The sequence below is a fragment of the Mesoplodon densirostris genome, chromosome 6 (genome assembly GCF_025265405.1).
Source record: "Mesoplodon densirostris isolate mMesDen1 chromosome 6, mMesDen1 primary haplotype, whole genome shotgun sequence".
NCBI lineage: Eukaryota > Metazoa > Chordata > Mammalia > Artiodactyla > Ziphiidae > Mesoplodon > Mesoplodon densirostris.
Genome location: NC_082666.1, coordinates 7,460,272 through 7,482,597, shown reverse-complemented (window position 1 = coordinate 7,482,597; position 22,326 = coordinate 7,460,272). Strand labels below are relative to the sequence as shown.

Below are 22,326 nucleotides of genomic sequence, written 5' to 3'. Positions count from 1 at the left end.
ACTTTGGATTAAACCAGAACTTTCTAGCCAAGGTTCATATCTTGGCTTTCTTCTCAGAGATCTAGCTGTATTGTAAGAATGCTGACAAGTTCTTTTTATGTATTACAATAGAGGACATGGTTGTAATTCCTGTTTTATCCTCTGGGCTCAATTCACATTACTTGCTGAATGATGCAGCTAACATTCTGACTGCTGCATTGCAGCAGCATGTAAAAATAGCCAGTCTTCTCTAATAATTATTTGCCAAAATATGACCTTTTTTCTTCAGTTCCCTTAAATGGGAAGCTGTCCTTAAACAGAGAGTACATTTAGCCCTTCGTCTCCCCTCCTTCATTAGCCACAAACATAGACCTGATTGACAAAATCAGAGTTGAGATAAGCAGTCAGTTGATTGCTGTCCTGGAATTTGGCTCCTTCGTGGTTTTTAGGCAGTTAGTGGAATAGATAGATAGGCTGGTATGGTTGGAGATTTTTTTTTTTTTTTTTTTAATGGCACGTTTCCCAGAGTCTTCCTTTCTAGCTCTCAGAAGGTGTTAATCCCATTAAGGCTGGGAACAGCCCAGGGCATTCTCTGTGGAGGCCGCCCTATCAGCCAACCGCACATTTCTGGCCTGGGGTGGAGTTCTTGCAGTGTGCAGCAGCCTCAGGGAACACGGTGCACACAGGCAGAGTCCAGAAAATTCCACTAACTCTCACAGAGTTTCGGGTGAGAGGTCATAGCACCTCTGGGTGGCAATAGTTCTTTGGAGATAGGAGATTTTTTTCCTGTGTTTAATGTAGTCTGTGGAAATGAGCCATTTAGGAGCAAAGAGAAACTGGAACTTGTATAGAGACAGCTCCCAATCAGGAGAAGGGATGGGGAGGAACTGCCGTTACCCTGTCATCCTTGGCTCCTGTAATCACGCGAATGAAAGCTCTGAGTGCCCACAGCAGTGGGAGAGCACTGCTGACTTTCAGATGCCCAGCTCCCTGCAGACAGCCAGTTGTGACTTGGCCAGGCTCCCACCTCCTGGCGTCAGCTGATCTGCTGCAGGAAAGAAAAGTCCATTATTGCCTGACCAAAGCACTTGGTATAGAATTGACTTGTTCTACTTCACTGGGGTGACAAAGAGGGCCTTTTAGGTTGGTTCATTTCAGCAGGGCCTCGCTGGACCGTCTCCCTGGATTGGTGGGTCCGATCAGCGAGCGGAGCCCAGGCCGAGGGGCTTGCTCAGGGGGGAACTTCTCAGTATTGTTATGCTGGGAATTCTTTTTTCATCAGAAAGGGATGCTTCCGAATGTGATTGTTGAGAGATTTCCGTGGCAGCTAAAGGAAATGCAGTGAATCCTGTCATCTGGGGTGTCAGGACAAACACCATAGACATTAATCTAAAGACTGAGGCATGGTGTAGGAAGGCATATACAGTGGAGCTATTGTTACATGCATGACTAGCTATACATTCCTTGGAAATTTTATAAGCAAGCAAATTAGACACAGTTTCCTACTGTTTCTCCACCTAACTGTTTCCGGAGAGATGAGAGCAAAGGAAGTATCTAAATTATTCTTAACACTAATTGTTTACTAACTTTAAGAAGACTCAATCTTAAAAAAATTAATTTTGATTTTTTAAAATAATTCATATATGCTCCTCCCCCCTTTTTTTCCCCCCTCAAGTGGGGATGGAAAAGATAAGAGGTAGTAAAGGGAGTTAATAAATAACTGAACAGCCTTTAATAAAGAGTGTGTCAGCTCTGATCATGGTAAGAATCACCGGTTCTAGCCTGCTGGTCTGGGAACCGTAGCATCCTGGGTCACCCTAGCTCTACAACTTGCTTATTAGATGATCTTTTGTCTCCTGACCACTTAATAATGAAGTGACAGCAATTTCTCTATTTCTAAGCTCAGAGTGTAATTGACTCTAAATGTGTGCTGAGTTCTGTGGTCAGAGGGTAAGATAAGGGCTCCTTTATAGTCCCTTAGGAACTCTCAGTTCCCTAAAGAACTTACAAAAACGCAGGGAGAAGACAGTAATCACGTGGCAGAATGTGACGTGATGTTGCTCTAAGGGGGCCAGAGAGGGAGTGAGGGCTTCTGATTCAGGGCAGCAGAGAGGACAGCGTAGTTGCTTTAGACTTGGAGGGGTTTGAATGGTATTAATGGTCGAGCTGGGAGTCGGGGAGAAGAGAACATTTTGGCCAGAGGGAACTTTCTGGTTTGGGAAGTGGACCTGCCCTGGGCCTGTAACTTGGGGTTGATGAGGGAGTTTGATGTAAGGTATGCCTGGAGCAGGTCACGCAGGTGAATGTGGCCAGATCCGGTAGTGATTCTTGTCAGGGATCCCAAAGAGGCTGATGTCCTAGGGCGGCAGCGTAAACCAGAACTGCCCTGTTCTTAACAGACGTTTCCTTTGTCAAGGTTACCCTCAGTTTTTGGCTTTAAGGACTCTCTTGAAGCCCATTTTAAGAATAGAAACTATTTTTTTCAGACACGGCTATCTATTGATGATACAAAACTGTGCCTTCTTGAACTTGATTTCCCCAAGGTCCCACCCTGCCAGCGTGAAAAGAGCAGTTAACCGGGTGTGGGCCACCCAAGCTCAGTAATTCAGGTCTGGTCATTAGGTTGACACCCCGTTGTGTAGCTTCAGTCAGCACATTCCAGCTGTTCATTCAGCCACGAAATCTAGCTGTTACCTGGCCAGAATTCCAGTTTGACGATACAGGAATGAAACTGGGGTGGACTACTGAGCGCTCTCCACCCTTCACAGAGGAGCTCAGGGCTGCTTCTCCAGCACTCAGACAAACATTTGTTAATGACATCTGTCTGCTAGACATCGGGATACAATTGGGACTTCCCTGGTGGTCCAGTGGTTAAGACTGCGCCTTCCAGTGTGGGGCATCAGGGAGCTAAGATCTTGTGGCCAGAAACCAAAATGGAGAACAGAAGCAGCATTGTAACAAATTCAATAAAGACTTTAAAAATGGTCCACATCAAAAAAATCTTTAAAAAAAAAAAGAAAAAGAAATCGGGACACAACAACAAAGATTACATTGCTCAGTCTCATTATACCGTGAGAAGTATGTGCAAGTGCTTTGTAAATCTACAGAAAAATGTGATTAAATCAGAAGGAGGGAGGGAGGGAGGGAAGGAGCCTTGAGTCCAGCTTGGTAAGGAGGCCAGATCCCTGCAGCTTGCTCATTTCAGCTCCTCTTGAGACATGAATGGGAGTTGTCCGGACAGAGGAGAGACAGAACATTCTGGGCAAAGGAAGCCTGAGCAGCTGACTTGGAGTCTTTAGAGAGAATCATGTGTTTGGGAAGAGAGTATTTCTCTGTGCCAAGAGGGTATGGGGCATGCATGGGTCAGACATACCAGTCAGGTGTGCTGGGGCCAGGTTGGACGGTTCAACTAAAGAGGTAGATTCTTTCCTCTCTCAGAAGGGAGTGATGAAAGGTTTTAAAGCACGGGAATGACGTGGCAAAGAATATGTTTCTTGTTACAGTCCAACAGATACATTGGACTTTGTGGGAGAAAACCAATAAAGATAACTGGTTAACGTGTGGAGAGTAATTTGGAAGGAATGGTGATAGGGCTAAAATCCCCTCGCGTTCTCTCCCTAGGAAGCTAGGTCTCTTCATAGAAAAGATAGCCCTCAGAGTTGGTTAGGTGCAGTCGATACTTTTCTTGACACCTCTTAAAGCTGCTTTTCTCTCTGAAGAGCTGGAAACTTTGCCCCGAGCTTAGCAGTGTTGTGTATCTCACAGCTGGATGGGGGCAGGGAGTGGGGGGCACACAGTGGCCTCCAGACCTAATCCTTAGCCAGCTTACCCTTTCCCATCGGCTGGGCCAGGCGAACAGGGTAACGGGAGGAGCTGTCAAATATGTTTCCTGGGCAGCACAGTTTTTATATCTTTTATAAATTATGGAACAAGAGCTGGAGAGACCATAAAGCCTATCTGGTCTGCTTTTTTACCAGGTCACAGACTCTTCTCTGTAGAACGTAATTTTAAAGTTAGAAGGGTCTTGGGACCATCTCATTTTCGACTGGTGTTTTTAGTCATTCTGAGAAATTGAGACACAGAGAGGGAAGGCAGCTCCTACAAGGTCACATGTTACTGACAAATTTACATGCTGTTTGTCATTAGTGTGTACCTCTTTCCTTCTGTGGGTCCTTCCTTGGTTAGAGGATAAAATGGCTTATTCCTGAGAGAAGAGCAGGTAGCATATTCTGGGTTTGTCCCATAAATAGGTCAGATTTTCTTTTTGACATTAAAGGCTGGTGAAACTGTCCAGATCTGAGAGTTTAAAGTTGGGGTGGATTGAGTGCTATGGGGAAGCACCACCTACTCAATTAGCCTGTGTTTGTTGTTAACTGGAGCAGGTAAGAGTCAGGTAGGATAAACCTTTCACCACACCTTTTTTTTTTTAAGACATGCTGTGATTTTCTTTTAATTTTGTGCATTCAGATGAAGCAAAGCCTGTTCATTGCCCAGCCTGAAGGAGATTGTAGGATTGACTTTTTGGGGTGACTGAGAAATCCACTACCTTAGGTAAATTCTATTGGATTTTGATGTTAAAGACTCAGTTACTGGCCTTCCCTGGTGGTGCAGTGGTTAGGAATCCACCCGCCAATGCAGGGGACACGGGTTCGAGACCTGGTCCGGGAAGATCCCACATGCCGTGGAGCAACTAAGCCCATGCGCCACAACTACTGAGCCTGCGCTCTAGAGCCCGTGAGCCACAACTACTGAAGCTCACGTGCCGCAACTACTGAAGCCCACGCACCTAGAGCCCGTGCTCCACATCGAGAAAAGCTACAGCAATGAGAGGCCCGCACGCCGCAACGAAGAGTAGCCTCCACTTACCACAACTAGAGAAAAGCCCACACGCAACAGTGAAAACCCAATGCAGCCCCCAAAAATAAATTAATTTAAAAAAAAAAAGACGCAAGTTACTTGATAATCATTCCCTTTTCTTCAATGAATAACAGGCTGAGATCTAGAAAGATAGAAAAGCTGAATTAAGAGTAAATGTTTTCTAATCTCCACACCATGAAATGCACAGACCAGATGAAAGGACTGTTGAATGGATTTCTCAGTAATGCTTTGAGCTCCAAAGTTGGTGTTTCCTTTGAATTCTCAAGGCTCTGGAGAATGGACAGTGTAAACCATAGTTCTCCCCTTCACATGTCGTGCCTGGTCTCATTGCAGTGTTGGTGAGGCATCCTCTGAGGGGCCCACTTGGGCAGCCATTTTTTTTTTTTTTTTTTTTTTTTCCAGCCGCTCCATGGCATATGGAATCTTCCCGGACCGAGGCACGAACCCGTGTCCCCTGCAGTGGCAGGCAGACTCTCAACCACTGCGCCACCAGGGAAGCCCCGGGCAGCCATTTTTTATGAGGGAATGGGGCCTGGGCTTCACTGGTAGCTCCCGAGAAGGGACCACTTTCCATTCATTTGTCTGCTTGGGCTCTCATACTTCTTCATTTCCTTCCAAGAGGCTAATGCCATTAAGTCTATTTTGGTGTCCTGTGCTTACTTCAGGACTTTCTGTCTTTTCAGAAAATGGACCCAAGCGGGGTCAAAGTGCTGGAGACAGCAGAGGACATCCAGGAGCGGAGGCAGCAAGTCCTGGACAGGTACCACCGCTTCAAGGAGCTTTCGACGCTCAGGCGCCAGAAGCTTGAAGATTCGTACCGATTCCAGTTTTTCCAGAGAGATGCAGAGGAGCTGGAGAAATGGATTCAGGAGAAACTTCAGATTGCATCTGATGAGAACTATAAAGACCCAACCAACCTGCAGGTGTGTCTGAGGTGCCTGCCAAAACTCTAGAGCTCAAATGTCTTTGCCCAAAATTTATACAGACCTCATTAGGGCCTTGAGAGATGGAATGTAGATCTGACATAAGGAAGGACTCACTCACTGTTCTGAAAAGCCCTTAGTGATTGTATCAGTGAGTGTGAATGGGGGATCCTGCAGGTTTTAACTTATCTTCTGTGGATGCTTTAAGCTGACGGTTCTCAATCCACGGCCTTACAACCCTTGGTGATCCTTCATCGTTTTTCAGGGAGGGTCTGGTTTGATCTCTTGGAATATGTATTTTTGAGAAAGGTGTGCTAACAGTGTTGTTGCTGGTGAAAATTTGTATAGCTGTTTTTTTTTAAAAAAAGCCTCTCTTCTTGTTGATTTTGGTGAAGGACTTTTTTTTTAGCAAGTGGGACAGTGGTTGTACCCATGGTTCTTTTACTATGCCAAAGTCATCTGAGAAGAGAAAATGATGAACGCTGGTTTAGGTGCAGGCCCTGCCCAGCTCAGCATGTGAGTAAAGAGAGGTATTGAGAAATGGAATGTATCACATCAATCAAAGAGTATGGCTTCTAAAGCAAGCTAAAAAAAAGTCATATCATGAATGAATGTGAATGGATTAGTCAAAGGTAAACACTACATGCTAAGAAGGCTCTCAGTATGGTTCTGTATTTCTAAAAGGGATTGGATGTCCATAAAAGCTAATTTCCTGATACACAAGAAAATGATGATATTTTGTAGCATCTTGCCGTCTGCGAAGTTGTGGTCCTCAATGGCCAAGCTTTCAGAGGGCAAGTGTAGATGCAGGCAGAGCATTTGAGTAATTGAACCGGTAGGGGGGTGGTTGGGAGGCTGAGTGAGGCGTCCATAGAGAGAGGGAGTGGGATGCAATAGCGGAGGAATAATAGGGAGCTGGGGGCGGAACGACGCGTGCCGAGGAGCACGTATGGCTCATTTCGCGGTCCACCAACAGGGCAAGCTGCAGAAGCATCAAGCCTTTGAAGCTGAGGTGCAGGCCAACTCGGGAGCCATTGTGAAGCTGGATGAAACTGGCAACCTCATGATCTCAGAAGGGCACTTTGCATCTGAAACCATCAGGGTGAGTAAGAGCAGTGCCTGGTGTGGATGGCCTTCCTCTCTCTGGTTGGTAGAGGAATGTGGATTAACGCTTACATGTAAATTTGGGTTCCTAAAAAGATAGATTTTTCTAGCTTTTTAAAGGAATTCGTGAAGTATCCTGATGGAGTTACCCAACTCCTGCTTTTGTAATATGATGATTCAGTATGTCTATAAACAAGCGTTTGTGTACCCAGTAAGGAAATTAATGTTCTTTTTGTAGAACAAATTAGGATGCAATTACACTTTAAAGAAGACTGCATATATTAAACTTTTAACATTTTCAGATGGTAATTGGATGGGAGAGCATATTAGTGAAATTGGTGAATTAAGGAATTAGGACACAAAGATAAATAGGATTAATCACAGACACTATAAAGTTCTCTGTTGGGAAGCTTGCTCTCTGGATCTTGGTGCCTTGCCCCAGGAGGGATTTCCTGAGGTCTGGTCAGCAAGCCTGTTAAAGGCCCAGCTGTGAGGAGTGACGTGTGGTACCTGTTGGTCGGTGACCGTGGCGATGTAGCTTGCTTTGAAGCAGGAGTCCTCAAACTTGGTCTGGCTTGTTTGGGTGCCATTTGTCGAGGCAGGGGCAATAATTGGTCTTTCTCTGTTTTGTTTAACATTTCCAATACCAAGGTATTAAGGGCAAACAAGCCTCTTTAGGATGAAGTGTGCATGCTTAGTTTCTCATAACTGGATGCTCTCATCTATCTTTGATTTCCTTCTTATCTATATTTGTGTTTTGTTCTTTGTCATCCAAAGTCTCTTTCCATTGAGGGACCAGCGTTTTCAGTCCTTGACCTGTCGAGTCAGTCCCAGAGACTAAGATGGAAGCCACGTTCTTAAGCCCTGGCTAGAAATGTTTCATCCTCTGCTGTGCCCTGAGATCCACAGTGGAACATCCATAGGGATTTCATTCCCTTAGGTTCTGGTCTAGTAAATACTTACTGTGTCTCTTTTGCTCTAATATACTCTGCAGTGTTATACTGAAGACTTGCAATTAGCCTTAAGCTTATTATTAATAATAAACTATTACTAGTAATGATTGTAAACAGGCAGTAAAAGTAAATTCTAAATGCTATATGCCAACTATTTAATTACTACATTCAACCCATGCAGGCAATATAATACGTGTCTCTGCAATTAAATACAAAGACGTGGGACTTCCCTGGCGGTCCGGTGGTTAAGACTTTGTGCTTCCACTGCAGAGGGCGTGGGTTTGATCCCTGGTTAGGGAACTAAGATCCCGCGTGCCACGTGGCACGTTCAAGAAAGTACAAAGATGCATCTGCTCATTTCCCCACTCTTTTATATATAGTCTTACTGTAAATGAAATCAGCCAGTGCTGATTTGCTGATTCAGCTGCTCTGTATTAGTTTAACCAGGTTACAGACAGGGAATATGAGAAATAGATCAAGTGTTTGTCTTTAGTAATTAATGTGGGGGAGGGAAACCCAAAGCTCTCTTCATTCCCCTCTTCCCTGTTTAGAGATCTTATTAAAGCAGCATTTGAGGGACTTCCCTGGTGGCACAGTGGTTAAGAATCCACCTGCCAATGCAGGGGACACGGGTTCAAATCCTGCCTGGTCCAGGAAGATCCCACATGCCACAGAGCAACTAAGCCCATGCGCCACAACTACTGAGCCTGCACTGTAGAGCCCGTGAGCCACAACTACTGAGCCCATGCCTCACAACTACTGAAGCCCACGCGCTCTAGGGCCTGTGCTTCGCAACGAGAAGCCACTGCAATGAGAAGCCCGCACACCGCAATGAACAGTAGCCCCTGCTTGCCGCAACTAGAGAAAACCCGCGTGCAGCAACAAAGACCCAACGCAGCCAAAAATAAATAAATTTATCAAAAAAAAATTGAAACTACTGTTAGCTACTATTTGTTGAGAAGCTATTAATAGCTATTTATGTGTGAACACTTTGCTAGGACTTCTACGTACGTTATCTCTAATCTTCACAAGAAGCTTGCAAGGTAGCCATAGTATAGAAGGGTAGAAGCTGAGGCTCAGAGAATTTTGAGCAACTTGCTCAGGTTCCCACAGCTCATAGGTGACAGAACCCGTGTTTCAATCGACTCCTTTCTTTAGTTACAGTTGTTCACTTTATTTTCCCAGCCCGGGTTTCATTCCTATCAGCTTTCCTTTCTTTTCCCCCAACTGCTTCTCTGAAAGCTGCTGCTGCTCGCTCAGGCCCCTGTTGAGAACTTTGCCTGAGCCAGCCAGGATTCTCCTCCACCCTGCCGGCTGTCCACGCGTTCCCTAAGCACACCTGCCTCCCTGCCCACTCACGCTCTCAGACACCAGCAAGCTTGTGAAACTGGCCTCTGTCAAAACTGCAGTATTGACAAGAGGAGACGTACTGGGAGTGGGAAAGTTGTTCCAGTCCTGGAACAGGCCTGGCCCCGGTTCTTCCCTCGAGGGTATGGAAATGAGATTTGTGAGAGACTGACGGCTGACTTGTAGGTGAGGACTTCCTTGAGCCTTCTGTGGCCTCATTTTAATTTGAGCAAAGGGGGGACTTCCCTGGCGGTCCAGTGGTTACGACTCCATGCTTCCACTGTAGGGGGCGCGGGTTCGATCCCTGGTCAGGGAACCAAGATCCCATATGCAGCGCGGTACGGCCAAAAAATTAAAAAAAAAAAAAAAAAAAAAAAAGCAAAGGGTTCTCATTTAATCCCTGCGTTCGTGCTCCCAGGTCCCATGGTCATCCTGTCCTGGTAATTGACCTGGCCCAGTAACTCAGTAGCTTAGTTTGGCAGGCAACATTAATGTAGAGGAAGGTGGGTGGGGTGTGAAGACTGTTTGTGTCCTGGATAACCTGTCTGTCACCGGTTTAGACTTTCACACCGTACCGGACGGCGTGGCGCCCCATAGTGACCGCCACCCACATTGGCTCCCACATCCGAGTAGGTGGAGTATTGACTTGCTGTTGGTTGCCTTTTCCCCCTTGCCTGGGAATGCCTTTCACTTCCTTCTCCGTGGTGGACTCCGGTTTGAACCCTCAGTGATGGAAGTGATTGTAGTGGTGGAAGTGAATTGTGTGAGCCTTTATTTTCCCCCCAGTGCTTTCTCCTTTCAAATGAACCACCAGTACTTGCTCCTAAGAGAATCCACCCATGTTGACTATCCCGTGGCTTTCAGCCTTTCAGTTTGCGGGGAGTGGCCTCTCAACGATGGGTGGATCCCAGGTATCTCTCCTGGGAGTGTTTGTGTTTGTGTCACTTGTTTCTGTCTGTGTTGTACAGAAACTCCCAGTATCTTGGGTGGGCATAAGCAACACCTGGAGATTGGGTTCGAATGCCAGACTGCATCGCCTAAGCGTGAATTGATGACAATCCCCCTAGTTCTTGACGAGTCCTTACTAGGACTGTGCTGTGAGAACCCAAAATGCTGGGAAGTGACTGTTTGGGCCTGTGGCTGCCACCTGGGCGCAGCTTGATGTAAACCTCACTTGGGATGTACTGTATGTACCACAAGCTGCAACTTTTCACGAAGCACCAAAACAGCTTCTGCCAGGAATCCTCTTTGGTAGCTGATTGTGTTTCAGGACCCCATCTTTTTACCTTTACACTAAGGTTTTCCTCTTTACTTGTGCCTCATAGTTATTTCTTTACACGTATGATGCCTCTGGGACCTCTTGTTTTCTCCCCTTTACCTCCGTGAATTCAGAACACACACTTCAGTGATTCCTGCTGTGGTTGCACGATCACACCTCATCTTTCCTTCCCCAACAGTCTTCTGACCTAGAAATCCCACTGTAATAGTTTAACAGTTAATATAACTAAAAACATTACCTAAATAATGTGATATCAATAATAACTGATAATTATAAAATAATAGTAAATTCCTTGGCATAAACTAGAATACATCTGCCTACAAAAGGTCAGTTATTTTGTACTTTAAGACCTACCAAACCACTGTGAAGTGTATGCATTTTCCTATTCTCAGTTAACTTTACAATTTCCCCTCAGTGTAGGGATTATCTATCTTTTTAAAAAGACTTGCCCAGAGCCCTGTGAGGTTTCTAACTTGCTGGAACTCTGCGGAGGAGCCAGACCCCACAGCAATGGTTGTGATCTGTGGGCTTGGGCTCTTTAACCTCCAGACTCGTTTGATGGAGCTGCACCGCCAATGGGAATTACTTCTGGAGAAGATGCGGGAGAAAGGAATCAAGCTACTGCAGGCCCAGAAGCTGGTGCAGTTCTTACGAGAATGTGAGGACGTGATGGACTGGATCAACGACAAGGTACGTTTGAGAAGGAAGGTGTGCTGGGGAGGCCTTGAGGGAAGAGGGGGCCGAGACCCCTCCACGTCTGCAGCTGAGAGCCGGCAGAGCGGCACACAGAAGACCACGTCTGCTGAAGCTGCCGCGGCCCCTTCAGGGCCCATTTCGTGATGGGGTTCTGGAAGCCATTGTTCCCAAGTGTTTTTTGGTGACTCTGGCTCTGTTGTGGTCCCTGAATAGGAAGCAATTGTGACTTCTGAGGAGCTGGGCCAGGACCTGGAGCATGTGGAGGTTTTACAGAAGAAATTTGAAGAGTTTCAAACAGACATGGCAGCCCACGAAGAAAGAGTGAATGAAGTGAACCAGTTCGCCGCGAAGCTCGTTCAGGTAAACAGGGAAGCGCTGTGGGCTTCTCACAGTGTCGTCACGGCAACTTCCTTTACTTTAACATTAACATAATGTACCGTCATTATATTAACTTCTCCAGAAGAGAAGCTTTGATTGGGCCCCTGATTTCTGAGTGAGCAGGTTTGGGTAAGCATGTCTAAGAGTTCTGTTTAGGTCTGAGTAAGGCGGCAATACTGATCACTCCTAAATTGGAAAATGCTTTTTAACTTGTGGCCGTGGGCAGGAAGGGCAGACTTCCTTTGATCTGTTTCCTTTGCCCACTTTCAGGTATGGCTGAAGCTTTCATTGGGCGGCTGAAGCTGGGTGTCGGGGTTTCTCAGACCAGGGTGTGGTGGTGAGAGCTTCGTAGGCTTGGCAGACGTCCACCACTGCCTGATCGCTCTTCCCTTCCTTTTTGAGTCGGAGCTTCCCTGGGCTCCCCGGAGCCTGGGGAGCCCTGTGATGATTGGCTCTCCGCCGGGAGCTCAGAAGCCATTAAGAGGGGAGTGGGGCAGCCCCTCCCAGTTGCATGCATGTGCGGTCCCGTCACTGCCGCTTTATTCTCACCTGCTACCACAGGGCTCCGGAGACATCGAGTCGGATGAACTCGGGAGTTTCTGCTTTAGGGAAACCTTGATTTGGGCGGCGGGGTACACATTTTATGTATGTAGATCCTTCGGGGCCGGTACTTGTTCCCTTTTGGATCCAGAGCCAGCATTCCTCAGATGTAATCTCACCCTTCCAAGTGGCGGGTGAGCTGCCCGCGGAATCCTGGGCCGTCCCAGGGCTGTGCTGAGGAGAGCAGGCAGGCCAGGCCCGAGATCTCACAGGTGGATCCCGCAACCCGGAGGTGCTTCACCTGATTACTTTACATGTTATTTTTATTTAAACAAGACAGAATGTGGTTCGTGGGGAAGGATACTTTGAAAGGAATATCTCCAGTCTGAAGTCAGGAACAGACCTGGAAAACCATGTGTCTGGGCAGGAATGCTTATTAATAGCCTCGTGACATTTGAAAAAGTGAACTTTGGAGCAGCTGGGGCGAGCGGTGCATTGACGAGGCCACCACAGAGGTGCAGCTGAAGGGCCTTAACACAGGGGGTTTGGTGCTGATGCACAGAAAGAGACTTGCCCCATGGCCCCAGGGCGCAGAGAATGGCTCTCGCCTTTTTATAGAGCAAGAAATGGAAGCTCTTTTTGAGTGAGCTTCCCTTTATTCCACACAAACAGCCAGCGTTTCTTTAGAACAGTAAGGTTTGCTGAGGCGGCCGCGTCAGGGAGCCAAGGCCAGGCGGGCAGTTGGTGGGGCCAGAGGTGTTGGTCTGAGCGCAGTCTCTGCCCTTCCTGGCTCAGGAGCAGCACCCCGAGGAGGAGCTCATCAAGACGAAGCAGGATGAGGTGAACGCAGCCTGGCAGCGGCTGAAGGGACTGGCCCTCCAGAGGCAGGGGAAGCTGTTCGGGGCAGCCGAGGTTCAGCGCTTTAACAGGTACCGAGCTGAAGGCTTGCGGGAAGGGGTCTCCTGGGGGGCGTGGCGAGGCCCAGGGCGAGTCTAGGAAGATGTGGGGCTGACTGGGTCTTGGCCCCGCGTGGCGTCCCAGTCCCAGATGGACGTCGTAACTGTGGATTAACAGGTGCCTCTGTGCTGTAGGGATGTGGACGAGACCATCAGCTGGATTAAGGAGAAGGAACAGTTAATGGCCTCTGATGATTTTGGCCGAGACCTGGCCAGCGTCCAGGCTCTGCTTCGGAAACACGAGGGTTTGGAGAGAGATCTCGCTGCGTTGGAGGACAAGGTGGGTTTTGAAGGCAGCTGACTCTATAAGTGAGTTCGCCCAGTCAGGAGAGCAGCCCTGACACAGTGTGTCTGCAGGTCAAAGCCCTGTGCGCCGAGGCCGACCGCCTGCAGCAGTCCCACCCTCTGAGCGCCACCCAGATCCAAGTGAAGCGAGAGGAGCTGATCACCAACTGGGAGCAGATCCGCACGCTGGCCGCAGAGAGACACGCTCGTCTCAACGATTCCTACAGGTAGAAATGCTCCTCCAGGGCCCTGCAGCCTGCACCCGGGGGCTTTTGTTTTAGAGGCGAGAGGAAGGCCGAGTTGATGGTCAGTTCTCTCTGCTGAGAAACCTTCTGTATAGCTTGACGGCTTTGCTCTAGTAAGAAAAGGCAGATGACTTTTTCTTACTGTATTTGTTATGTATTTTTATATTGTATATTAATATATTTCTGTGTTATATTTGGAGACTGGAAACTTTGTAGTGTTTGCATATACACACATAATATTTATAACTTTATACATATCTTTTTTCCATCCCATATCACTGTGTTAGAACCAATAGAAATGGAAATAATCTCTTTAGCAATCTGAGCGTCATGTGAAATACCCTGTTAAAATTGAGTAAATCAAGGATTGAAAGGGAGAGAATGCTTCTTACTAATAACTAAGGGTTGAACTGGGGAGTGACAAGGAAGTTGAAAATAAGGGACAAGCTTGGGGAATTATAGTGATGGACAGAACCTAAATTTTAAAGGCTTGATCTCAGCCTTCTTCTGCTTTCCTTTATAGTCTAGATTGAAAGAGTCCCATGTTTCCAAGGGCTAGAGTTTGTATGGTGCGTTACACGTCGGAGGACGTGAAGTCAGAGCTCTAGGGCGGCATCTTCCATCTGGGGCCTCCCCTGGAGACCTCTCCTCACTGACTTTTGGTTTCCCAGGCTTCAGCGCTTCCTTGCCGACTTCAGAGACCTTACCAGCTGGGTCACTGAGATGAAAGCCCTCATCAATGCAGATGAACTTGCCAACGACGTGGCTGGGGCCGAAGCCCTGCTGGATAGGCATCAGGAGCACAAGGTAAGGTCTCCAGGGTCTTCCAGAAGTAAAGCCATGAGCTTAACAGGGCGTCACTGTAACTGTCACTTACAGCCGGAAGTGGCTGAAACCTTGCTCATGCTCTCACCATAGGGATTGTGGCTGGTTTTGCCTTTGGAGACTTGCTTTACCTGCTTCTAATAGATGGTTAAGGGAGTTACATGTCAGGAGAATAACTATGGTTTGTAAAAGCAAAGGGCCAAGCTCTGGCAAGGTGGAGGTGCTACTGTTTTGCACGTGTGTCCTGTGCCACCTTAAACAGTGTCTTTGTTTAAATGCTGAATTTCATCGTTGGTTTGAGTGAATTTAAATTTCATGATCTGCTATTTCCCCAGAGAGCATCCATGGGAAACTAGTTTTATGAGATCGTAATAGGCTTTAGCTTAAGAAGAAGGGGTTTCTGTGGCTAAGAAATTCTGGAAAACACTGTTAAACAAGATTTTAAAAATTATTATTACTATAGGTCTTCTGAGAGGTGCTAGATATAAAAAATTAACATACAAAAGTCAGATAAGCCCCTCTGCACTAGCAGCAGTTAGAAGCGTAATTTTTAAAAATACTACTTATAATTGCATCGGAAAATATAAGATACTTGGGAATAAATCTAACAGAAGTTGTATAAGACATCTGTGGAGAAAGCTGTAAAGTTCTGATGGAAGAAAAGAAACACTGAATAAAGGGATGGGCAGGGATGGAATGATCTCTTATAAAGGTAAAAATTCTCCCCAAGATTTATACATTCAGTGCAATTCCAGGCGAAGGCCTTTATTTCTAGAATGAGACAAGATGTGTTTTTTTTTTTTTTTTTTGGCTGTGTTGCGTCTTCGTTGCTGCACGCGGGCTTTTCTCTAGTTGCGGCGAGCGGGGGCTACTCTTTGTTGCGGTGCACGGGCTTCTCATTGCAGTGGCTTCTCATTGTGGAGCACGGGCTCTAGGCACGCGGGCTTCAGTAGTTGCAGCACGCGGGCTCAGTAGCTGTGGCTCATGGGCTCTAGAGCACAGGCTCAGTAGTTGTGGCACACGAGCTTAGTTGCTCCGCAGCATGTGGGATCTTCCCAGACCAGGGATCAAACCCGTGTCCCCTGCATTGGCTGGCGGATTCTCAACCACTGTGCCACCGGGGAAGCCCGACAAGATGATTTTAAAATTAATTTGGAAGAAAAAATAATAAAAAAACAGCTGAGATAATTATGAAGAACAGGGGAGGGACTCACCCTACCAGGTATTATAAAATCATAAACAAATCCATCTGGCAGTACTTCCCTGGTGGTGCAGTGATTAAGAATCTGCCTGCCAGGCTTCCCTGGTGGCACAGTGGTTAAGAATCTGCCTACCAATGCAGGAGACACGGGTTCCAGCCCTGATCTGGGAAGATCCCATATGCTGCACAGCAACTAATCCCGTGCACCACAGCTACTAAGCCTGTGCTCTAGAGCCCACGAGCCACAACTACTGAAGCCCACGCACATAGAGCCCATGCTCCCAACAGGAGAAGCCACCACAATGAGAAGCCTGTGCACCACAACAAAGAGTAGCCCCCACTCGCCACAACCAGAGAAAAGCCCACGTGCAGCAACGAAGACCCAATGCAGCCAAAAATAAAATAAAATAAATTTATTTTAAAAAAAAAAGAATCCACCTGCCAGTGCAGGGGACATGGGTTCGAGCTCTGGTCCGGGAAGATCCCACATGCTGTGGAGCTACTAAGCCCTTGAGCCACAACTACTGAGCCTGCGCTCTAGAGCCTGTGCTCTGCAATAAGAGGAGCCACCATAATGAGAAGGCCGTACGCAGCCAAAAATAAATAAATTAATTAATTTTTTAAAATGTTAAAAAAAAAAAAATCCATCTGGCACAAGGAAGACCCAAAATAGACCAATGGAACAGAAGAGAGAGAGCTCAGACCCTGTAGATGTGTGGAAACTTGACAGTTTGACAGGTAGCACGAAAAGCCAGTAGGAAACAGACTTCTTTTTTTTTTTTTCTTTAAATTTTTCCCTTTTTTTTTTATTAGTTTCTGCTTTATAACAAAGTGAATCAGTTATACATATACATCTGTTCCCATATCCCTTCCCTCTTGCGTCTCCCTCCCTCCCACCCTCCCTATCCCACCCCTCCAGGCGGTCACAAAACACCGAGCTGATCTCCCTGTGCTATGCGGCTGCTTCCCACTAGCTATCTATCTTACGTTTGGTAGTGTATATATGTCCATGCCTCTCTCTCGCTTTGTCACAGCTTACCCTTCCCCCACCCCATATCCTCAAGTCCATTTTCAAGTAGGTCTGTGTCTTTATTCCTGTTTTACCCCTAGGTTCTTCATGACATTGTTTTTTTCTTAAATTCCATAGATATGTGTTAGCATACGGTATTTGTCTTTCTCTTTCTGACTTACTTCACTCTGTATGACAGACTCTAGGTCTATCCACCTCATTACAAATAGCTCAATTTCGTTTCTTTTTATGGCTGAGTAATATTCCATTGTATATATGTGCTACATCTTCTTTATCCATTCATCCGATGATGGACACTTAGGTTGGGAAACAGACTTCTTAATAAATGATGCTCTTCTGTTTGATGACCTAGGCTGTTATTAGGAAACCTGGCCTTATCTTTGATTTTTTCCACATTCTAGATGTGATATTCCTGATTTGTAATGATTATGTGAAATTCAGTAGCTGCTTATTTTGCAAGATGCTGGGCATAAATTGTCCTTTTTTTCCCTCCGTTAGGGTGAAATTGATGCTCATGAAGATAGCTTTAAATCTGCAGATGAGTCTGGACAGGCCCTGCTTGCTGCTGGTCATTACGCCTCAGATGAAGTGAGGGAGAAGGTAAGAGAGGAGAAAGACTCTTTTACTAAGTCTCCGAAAGCTATTATCCAGCCTTAAATATCCAGACGTTGCATTCACCCTGGTGTGCGAGAAAACTTACACAAGAGATTCCGCCTGGAAGCAGCAACTCCAGAGATTTAAAAAGAATATGTGTGGTGATTGATCAGGGAGAGAAAGTTCCATTTGTTTGGGATACATGCAGCACACGTCCTACTTAAAGGGGGCTTTGCAGGGAGCCGAGTCCTGCATTAGTAGTTGGAGCGGAGAGGAAGCAAATTTGTGTTAACTTATTTGTGTGTGTGTATAATTCCCGAGTTCCAAAGTATCTTTATGAAGATGCCTGAGGAACATTAGATAATGATATATATTTTAATATTATAGAGACCAAGAAGAGACATTTCAAAGACACACTTTATTGTCATTAACTTCACAGCCTAAAAATTAAGCCTAGGGCATTCATGGGTCTAGTCAGCATATTCTGGGGAGTACCCACTGAGTTGACATCTCTCACCTAAGAGCCCCTACTCCATTTATGCTGCCCCACTTTTACATAGATACCCTTCTTCTACCTAGGGGTTTATTTGCCATTTTTGCCTAACATTATTTGTGATAATGTGGCAATAAATTAATTCTAGATTCGTTTGAGCAGGGCCTCCCCTCTTAGGTTTAACATAAACTTTCAGCAAGCCGCTCAGGATCTGTGGTTCCTTGTGGCTTGCCTGACATGTGCAAGGAAATGTTCTCCTTCTCTTATTTAAATCAGAGCAGAGGCCTGAAGGTTGGCAGAGGGTTGGAAATGCCAGGGCAGCCTCTGTGTCTGCCCAGCGTCCGTGGGCACTGAGGTTCCCTCCGCCTGCCCCCTCTCCCTCCCAGCTGACCGTCCTCTCCGAGGAGCGGGCCGCGCTGCTGGAGCTGTGGGAGCTGCGGCGGCAGCAGTACGAGCAGTGCATGGACCTGCAGCTCTTCTACCGCGACACCGAGCAGGTGGACAACTGGATGAGCAAACAGGAGGTGATTGGGGATGGGCACCGGCCGCCTGCGCCGTCCGCCGCTCAGCGCATCCTGTGCGGGGATCACCACTGGTTCAGTTCTGCGTCAGGTGGAGGGGTTCCCAGCTTCTGTGGGCTCTGCCAGCACGGTCCTTGCTGCCGAGATTGAAAGGCCCTCAGAAAAGGCCCCAGTTTTTCAGGGGAGTGTGATGGTGTGAAGTGTTTTGTTAAAGAGATTTTGTTTCTTTAGAACATAGCATTATACGTAATTTAAATCTAATAGAAGCAACAGAAACTATTGGAAAAAAGTTTCAGTGGAATGTGGAGTAAGGATTTCATGCTCTTGTTGGATTGGTTTTAAGGGAATGTGAAGAGACTTCTGGCTTTCTGGGGGAGGTTTGAAGGTTTAATAGCCATAGAACTTCTTTCCTTCTTTGTGTCCTTCTGCCAGAATAGCCTTTGCTTTCCAGCCTTAGGCGGTGAAAGGAATCAGACATTATCTCAACACTTTGTTTCCTCTTGTAAGGCGTTCCTGTTGAATGAAGACCTGGGAGATTCCTTGGATAGCGTGGAAGCGCTTCTCAAGAAGCACGAGGACTTCGAGAAATCCCTCAGCGCCCAGGAGGAGAAGATTACAGTAAGACCCTTCCTTGCTGTCAGTGCCTTCAGATGATCATGAGAGGCAGCAGAGGTCTCGTCCTGTTCCAGAAGGTTTCTGAGCAGATTCAGGGAAGGCTCCGGGCGCTTAAAGTCTCACGGTGATGATTGACCACCGTGTTGGAGACACAGCACGACTTCTAGAATGAAGTCATTTTCTAGATGTAAACCTCCAAGTTGAGATTACCTTCCTCTAAAAGTCATTAAGAATTATTGTAAGAGATATTTTCCCATTGAACACAGACCTTAGAAGTAGGAATTGAAAGGCTGTTGACCCATATCTGACTCCGTCAGTTCCTGCTGTGACGTTAGCTGCAGCTAATGTCTCCGGTCCTGAGTGAAGCGAGCGTAACTCTGTGCCCTGTAAGAACATCAAGCAAAAACTCAACAGTTGAGGGATAAAGGTTGTCCTAGCAAACCTCAGAGTGACAACCTTGACCTGTGTTCAGGTCTAGAGCATTCCGTGCCCTGTTCTGCACTTTCCTCTGGGGGCCCAGCTGTGGAAGAGTCGCTCACCACTGAAGAACCTTATTCTTCTTCCTAGGCCTTAGACGAGTTTGCCACCAAGCTAATTCAGAACAACCACTATGCGATGGAAGATGTGGCTACTCGCCGAGATGCAGTGAGTGTGCAGCCTCTTTACACACCTCCTTTCTGTCCGTGGGTGGCCCTTCTTTTTTTTTTTTTTTTTTTTTTTGCGGTATGCGGGCCTCTCACTGTTGTGGCCTCTCCCGTTGCGGAGCACAGGCTCCGGACGCGCAGGCTCAGCGGCCATGGCTCACGGGCCCAGCCGCTCCGCGGCATATGGGATCCTCCCAGACCGGGGCACGAACCCGTATCCCCTGCATCGGCAGGCGGACTCTCAACCACTGCGCCACCAGGGAGGCCCTGGGTGGCCCTTCTGAGCCTGATCCGCTGGGGGGTAAGAGCTGGAGATTCACAGGGAGCCTTGCCTTCCAGCTGTTGAGCCGCCGCAACGCGCTTCACGAGAGAGCCATGTATCGCCGGGCCCAGCTGGCTGATTCCTTCCACTTGCAGCAGTTTTTCCGTGACTCCGATGAGCTCAAGAGTTGGGTCAATGAGAAGATGAAAACCGCCACGGATGAAGCTTATAAAGTAATGTCCCGTTAGCATTGCCATGTAGCACTTGGTTAGTAAGCTAATTAAGCACAGCACTCACAGATAAATTGTAGCTAAATAAAGAAATTGGAAATTTCAAAATACACACTATTTAATGTAAGCTGGCTGTTTTATACGTCCCCCTATAAAGATAAGTGTGAGGGTAATGCAGCGTAACTTGATGTCCTGAGGTTCAAGATAGAACCCCCTTCTTCCTTGCCTTGGCAGGACCCATCCAACCTGCAGGGGAAAGTACAGAAGCATCAGGCTTTTGAGGCCGAGCTCTCGGCAAATCAGAGCCGCATTGACGCCCTGGAGAAAGCCGGGCAAAAGCTGATTGACGTCAACCACTACGCCAAGGACGAGGTGGCAGCTCGAATGAATGAGGTCATCAGTTTGTGGAAGAAACTGCTGGAGGCCACAGAACTAAAAGGTGAGAGGAGGTGTGCACGGCGTTACGGGAGGCCGTTTGGGGAATTAAATCTTCCTCCCTCATTCCGTGTTTTGGGGACATGTGCCACCCAGGAAAGCTGAGCTGGGTGACCTGGGCCCTCGGGCTCACTTCCTGGGTAGGAGTCACCTGCCCTGGGTTCCTGATGCTCTGCTGATTTGGTGAATGTGGTTGAGCGTGCTGGTCAGGGAGGGCAGGGAGCCTGAGTGAGAAGGGGATGATTTGGTCGTTGGGCCTCACTGAATTAGGCCTCATCACTGAAAGTCAGAGCTCAGCCGTGAGCCAAGGGCAGGTAACCGTTCGCCAGACCCTATCCCCTGGGGGTTAGAAGGCTTCTTAAACGACTTCCAATTAGCATCTAAAAGGTAGAGCAGAGGTTGCGGTGTTTCTTTACCCTCTTGATAGCAGTGAAGCTGTGACTAACATCCTGCCCCGTGGTCCTGCTGTGAGGCGCATTGGTTGAGAGCAGCGCTGGCCGAAGGGTGATGTTGACTAACGATATCCCACTTGCCTCCTGGACTCTAGGAATAAAGCTCCGTGAGGCTAACCAGCAGCAGCAGTTTAACCGCAACGTTGAGGACATCGAACTGTGGCTGTACGAAGTGGAAGGTCACCTGGCTTCGGACGATTACGGCAAAGACCTTACCAATGTCCAGAACCTCCAGAAGAAGCACGCCCTGCTGGAGGCCGACGTGGCAGCGCACCAGGTACGGGGACCTGGGCGCGGCTTTTGGGCCAGTGAGCGCAGGAGTGAGAGTGGCCAGTCAGTCAGGAGCAGCTGGTGTGGGGAGGGATGAAGTGTGTTGATTTTCTTAGAGAACCACGTTTGCACCATATGCTTCTGTTCAAATTAGACTGCCTTCCCTCGGACCTTTCTGGGATCCCAGAATGAGGGGAAGCAATGGCAGAAAGAATGCTCTCGGGTGTGGGAAAAGAACCGTGTTATGTTTTCTCGGTATGTGAGCAAACCACACCTGAAGTAATAAAGTCAGCCTAGAAATGTCCAGCACATAGTTGCCCCACACCGGGCCAGGCTTTCAAGACTGTCCTATCCGTTCCCAGGATCGAATCGATGGCATCACCATCCAGGCCCGCCAGTTCCAGGATGCTGGCCACTTTGATGCTGAAAACATCAAGAAGAAGCAGGAAGCCCTGGTGGCTCGCTACGAGGCGCTCAAGGAGCCCATGATTGCCCGCAAGCAGAAGCTGGCTGATTCTCTGCGTCTGCAGCAGCTCTTCCGTGATGTCGAGGATGAGGAGACATGGATTCGAGAGAAAGAACCCATCGCTGCATCCACCAACAGAGGTCAGCCTCCCGCCATCAGATAGGAATCCAGTTGGGAAAGGGCTCTACCCTTATGGCAGGAAGGGGACCAGTGTCAGAATGAGCAAGGTCAAGCTTCAGTTGAACTGGAAGTTGAGGTGAACCGTGGTGGGAGCCAAGTGACAGGTAAGCTGCCTCTTCTCTTGATGGCTTGGGCGACTTGGGAGTGGTTTCTCTTTCAGGCAAAGATTTAATTGGAGTCCAGAATCTGCTAAAGAAACACCAAGCCCTACAAGCAGAGATTGCCGGACACGAGCCCCGCATCAAAGCAGTTACACAGAAGGGGAACACCATGGTGGATGAAGGTGAGTGTCGTCGGAGAAGTGGCTTCACTCTCATTCCTCAGGGCACTCTTCTTGGAAGGCTGAGTGCGTGGACCCGAGTCAGGCTGGGCTGTAGGGTTGGAGACCGTCCCCACTCTCTCCTGACTATGACTTTGACTTGCCCATATAACCTCTCTGAGCTGAACTTGTCACCTGTGAGGCGGGGATGATACCACCTGCTCCCACAGTTGTGAGGGTTAAACGGGGTCAGACACTGAGGAGCCAGAGACGGTGCCCGGCAGGT

General features: G+C 47.6%; 1 protein-coding gene across 7 annotated transcripts in view; it reads left to right on the top strand.

Moving 5' to 3' along the window:
- The window catches only part of SPTAN1 (spectrin alpha, non-erythrocytic 1), a 61,767-nt gene that overhangs the window by 4,874 nt on the left and 34,567 nt on the right, over positions 1-22,326 (top strand). For 6 of the 7 annotated variants that reach the window (XM_060102321.1, XM_060102320.1, XM_060102324.1 and 3 more), the window contains exons 2-18: positions 5,541-5,780; positions 6,757-6,882; positions 11,013-11,153; positions 11,373-11,519; positions 12,873-13,006; positions 13,169-13,313; positions 13,391-13,545; positions 14,235-14,370; positions 17,118-17,219; positions 18,093-18,230; positions 18,735-18,845; positions 19,410-19,487; positions 19,826-19,981; positions 20,213-20,417; positions 20,961-21,142; positions 21,498-21,741; positions 21,942-22,064. In XM_060102321.1, the coding sequence (XP_059958304.1) occupies positions 5,544-5,780; positions 6,757-6,882; positions 11,013-11,153; positions 11,373-11,519; positions 12,873-13,006; positions 13,169-13,313; positions 13,391-13,545; positions 14,235-14,370; positions 17,118-17,219; positions 18,093-18,230; positions 18,735-18,845; positions 19,410-19,487; positions 19,826-19,981; positions 20,213-20,417; positions 20,961-21,142; positions 21,498-21,741; positions 21,942-22,064 (2,560 nt within the window). In that variant the 5' untranslated portion in view covers positions 5,541-5,543. Of the gene's footprint in view, positions 1-4,449; positions 4,531-5,540; positions 5,781-6,756; positions 6,883-11,012; positions 11,154-11,372; positions 11,520-12,872; positions 13,007-13,168; positions 13,314-13,390; positions 13,546-14,234; positions 14,371-17,117; positions 17,220-18,092; positions 18,231-18,734; positions 18,846-19,409; positions 19,488-19,825; positions 19,982-20,212; positions 20,418-20,960; positions 21,143-21,497; positions 21,742-21,941; positions 22,065-22,326 lie in introns of those variants that run through there. The other variant, XM_060102319.1, reaches the window with a different exon arrangement.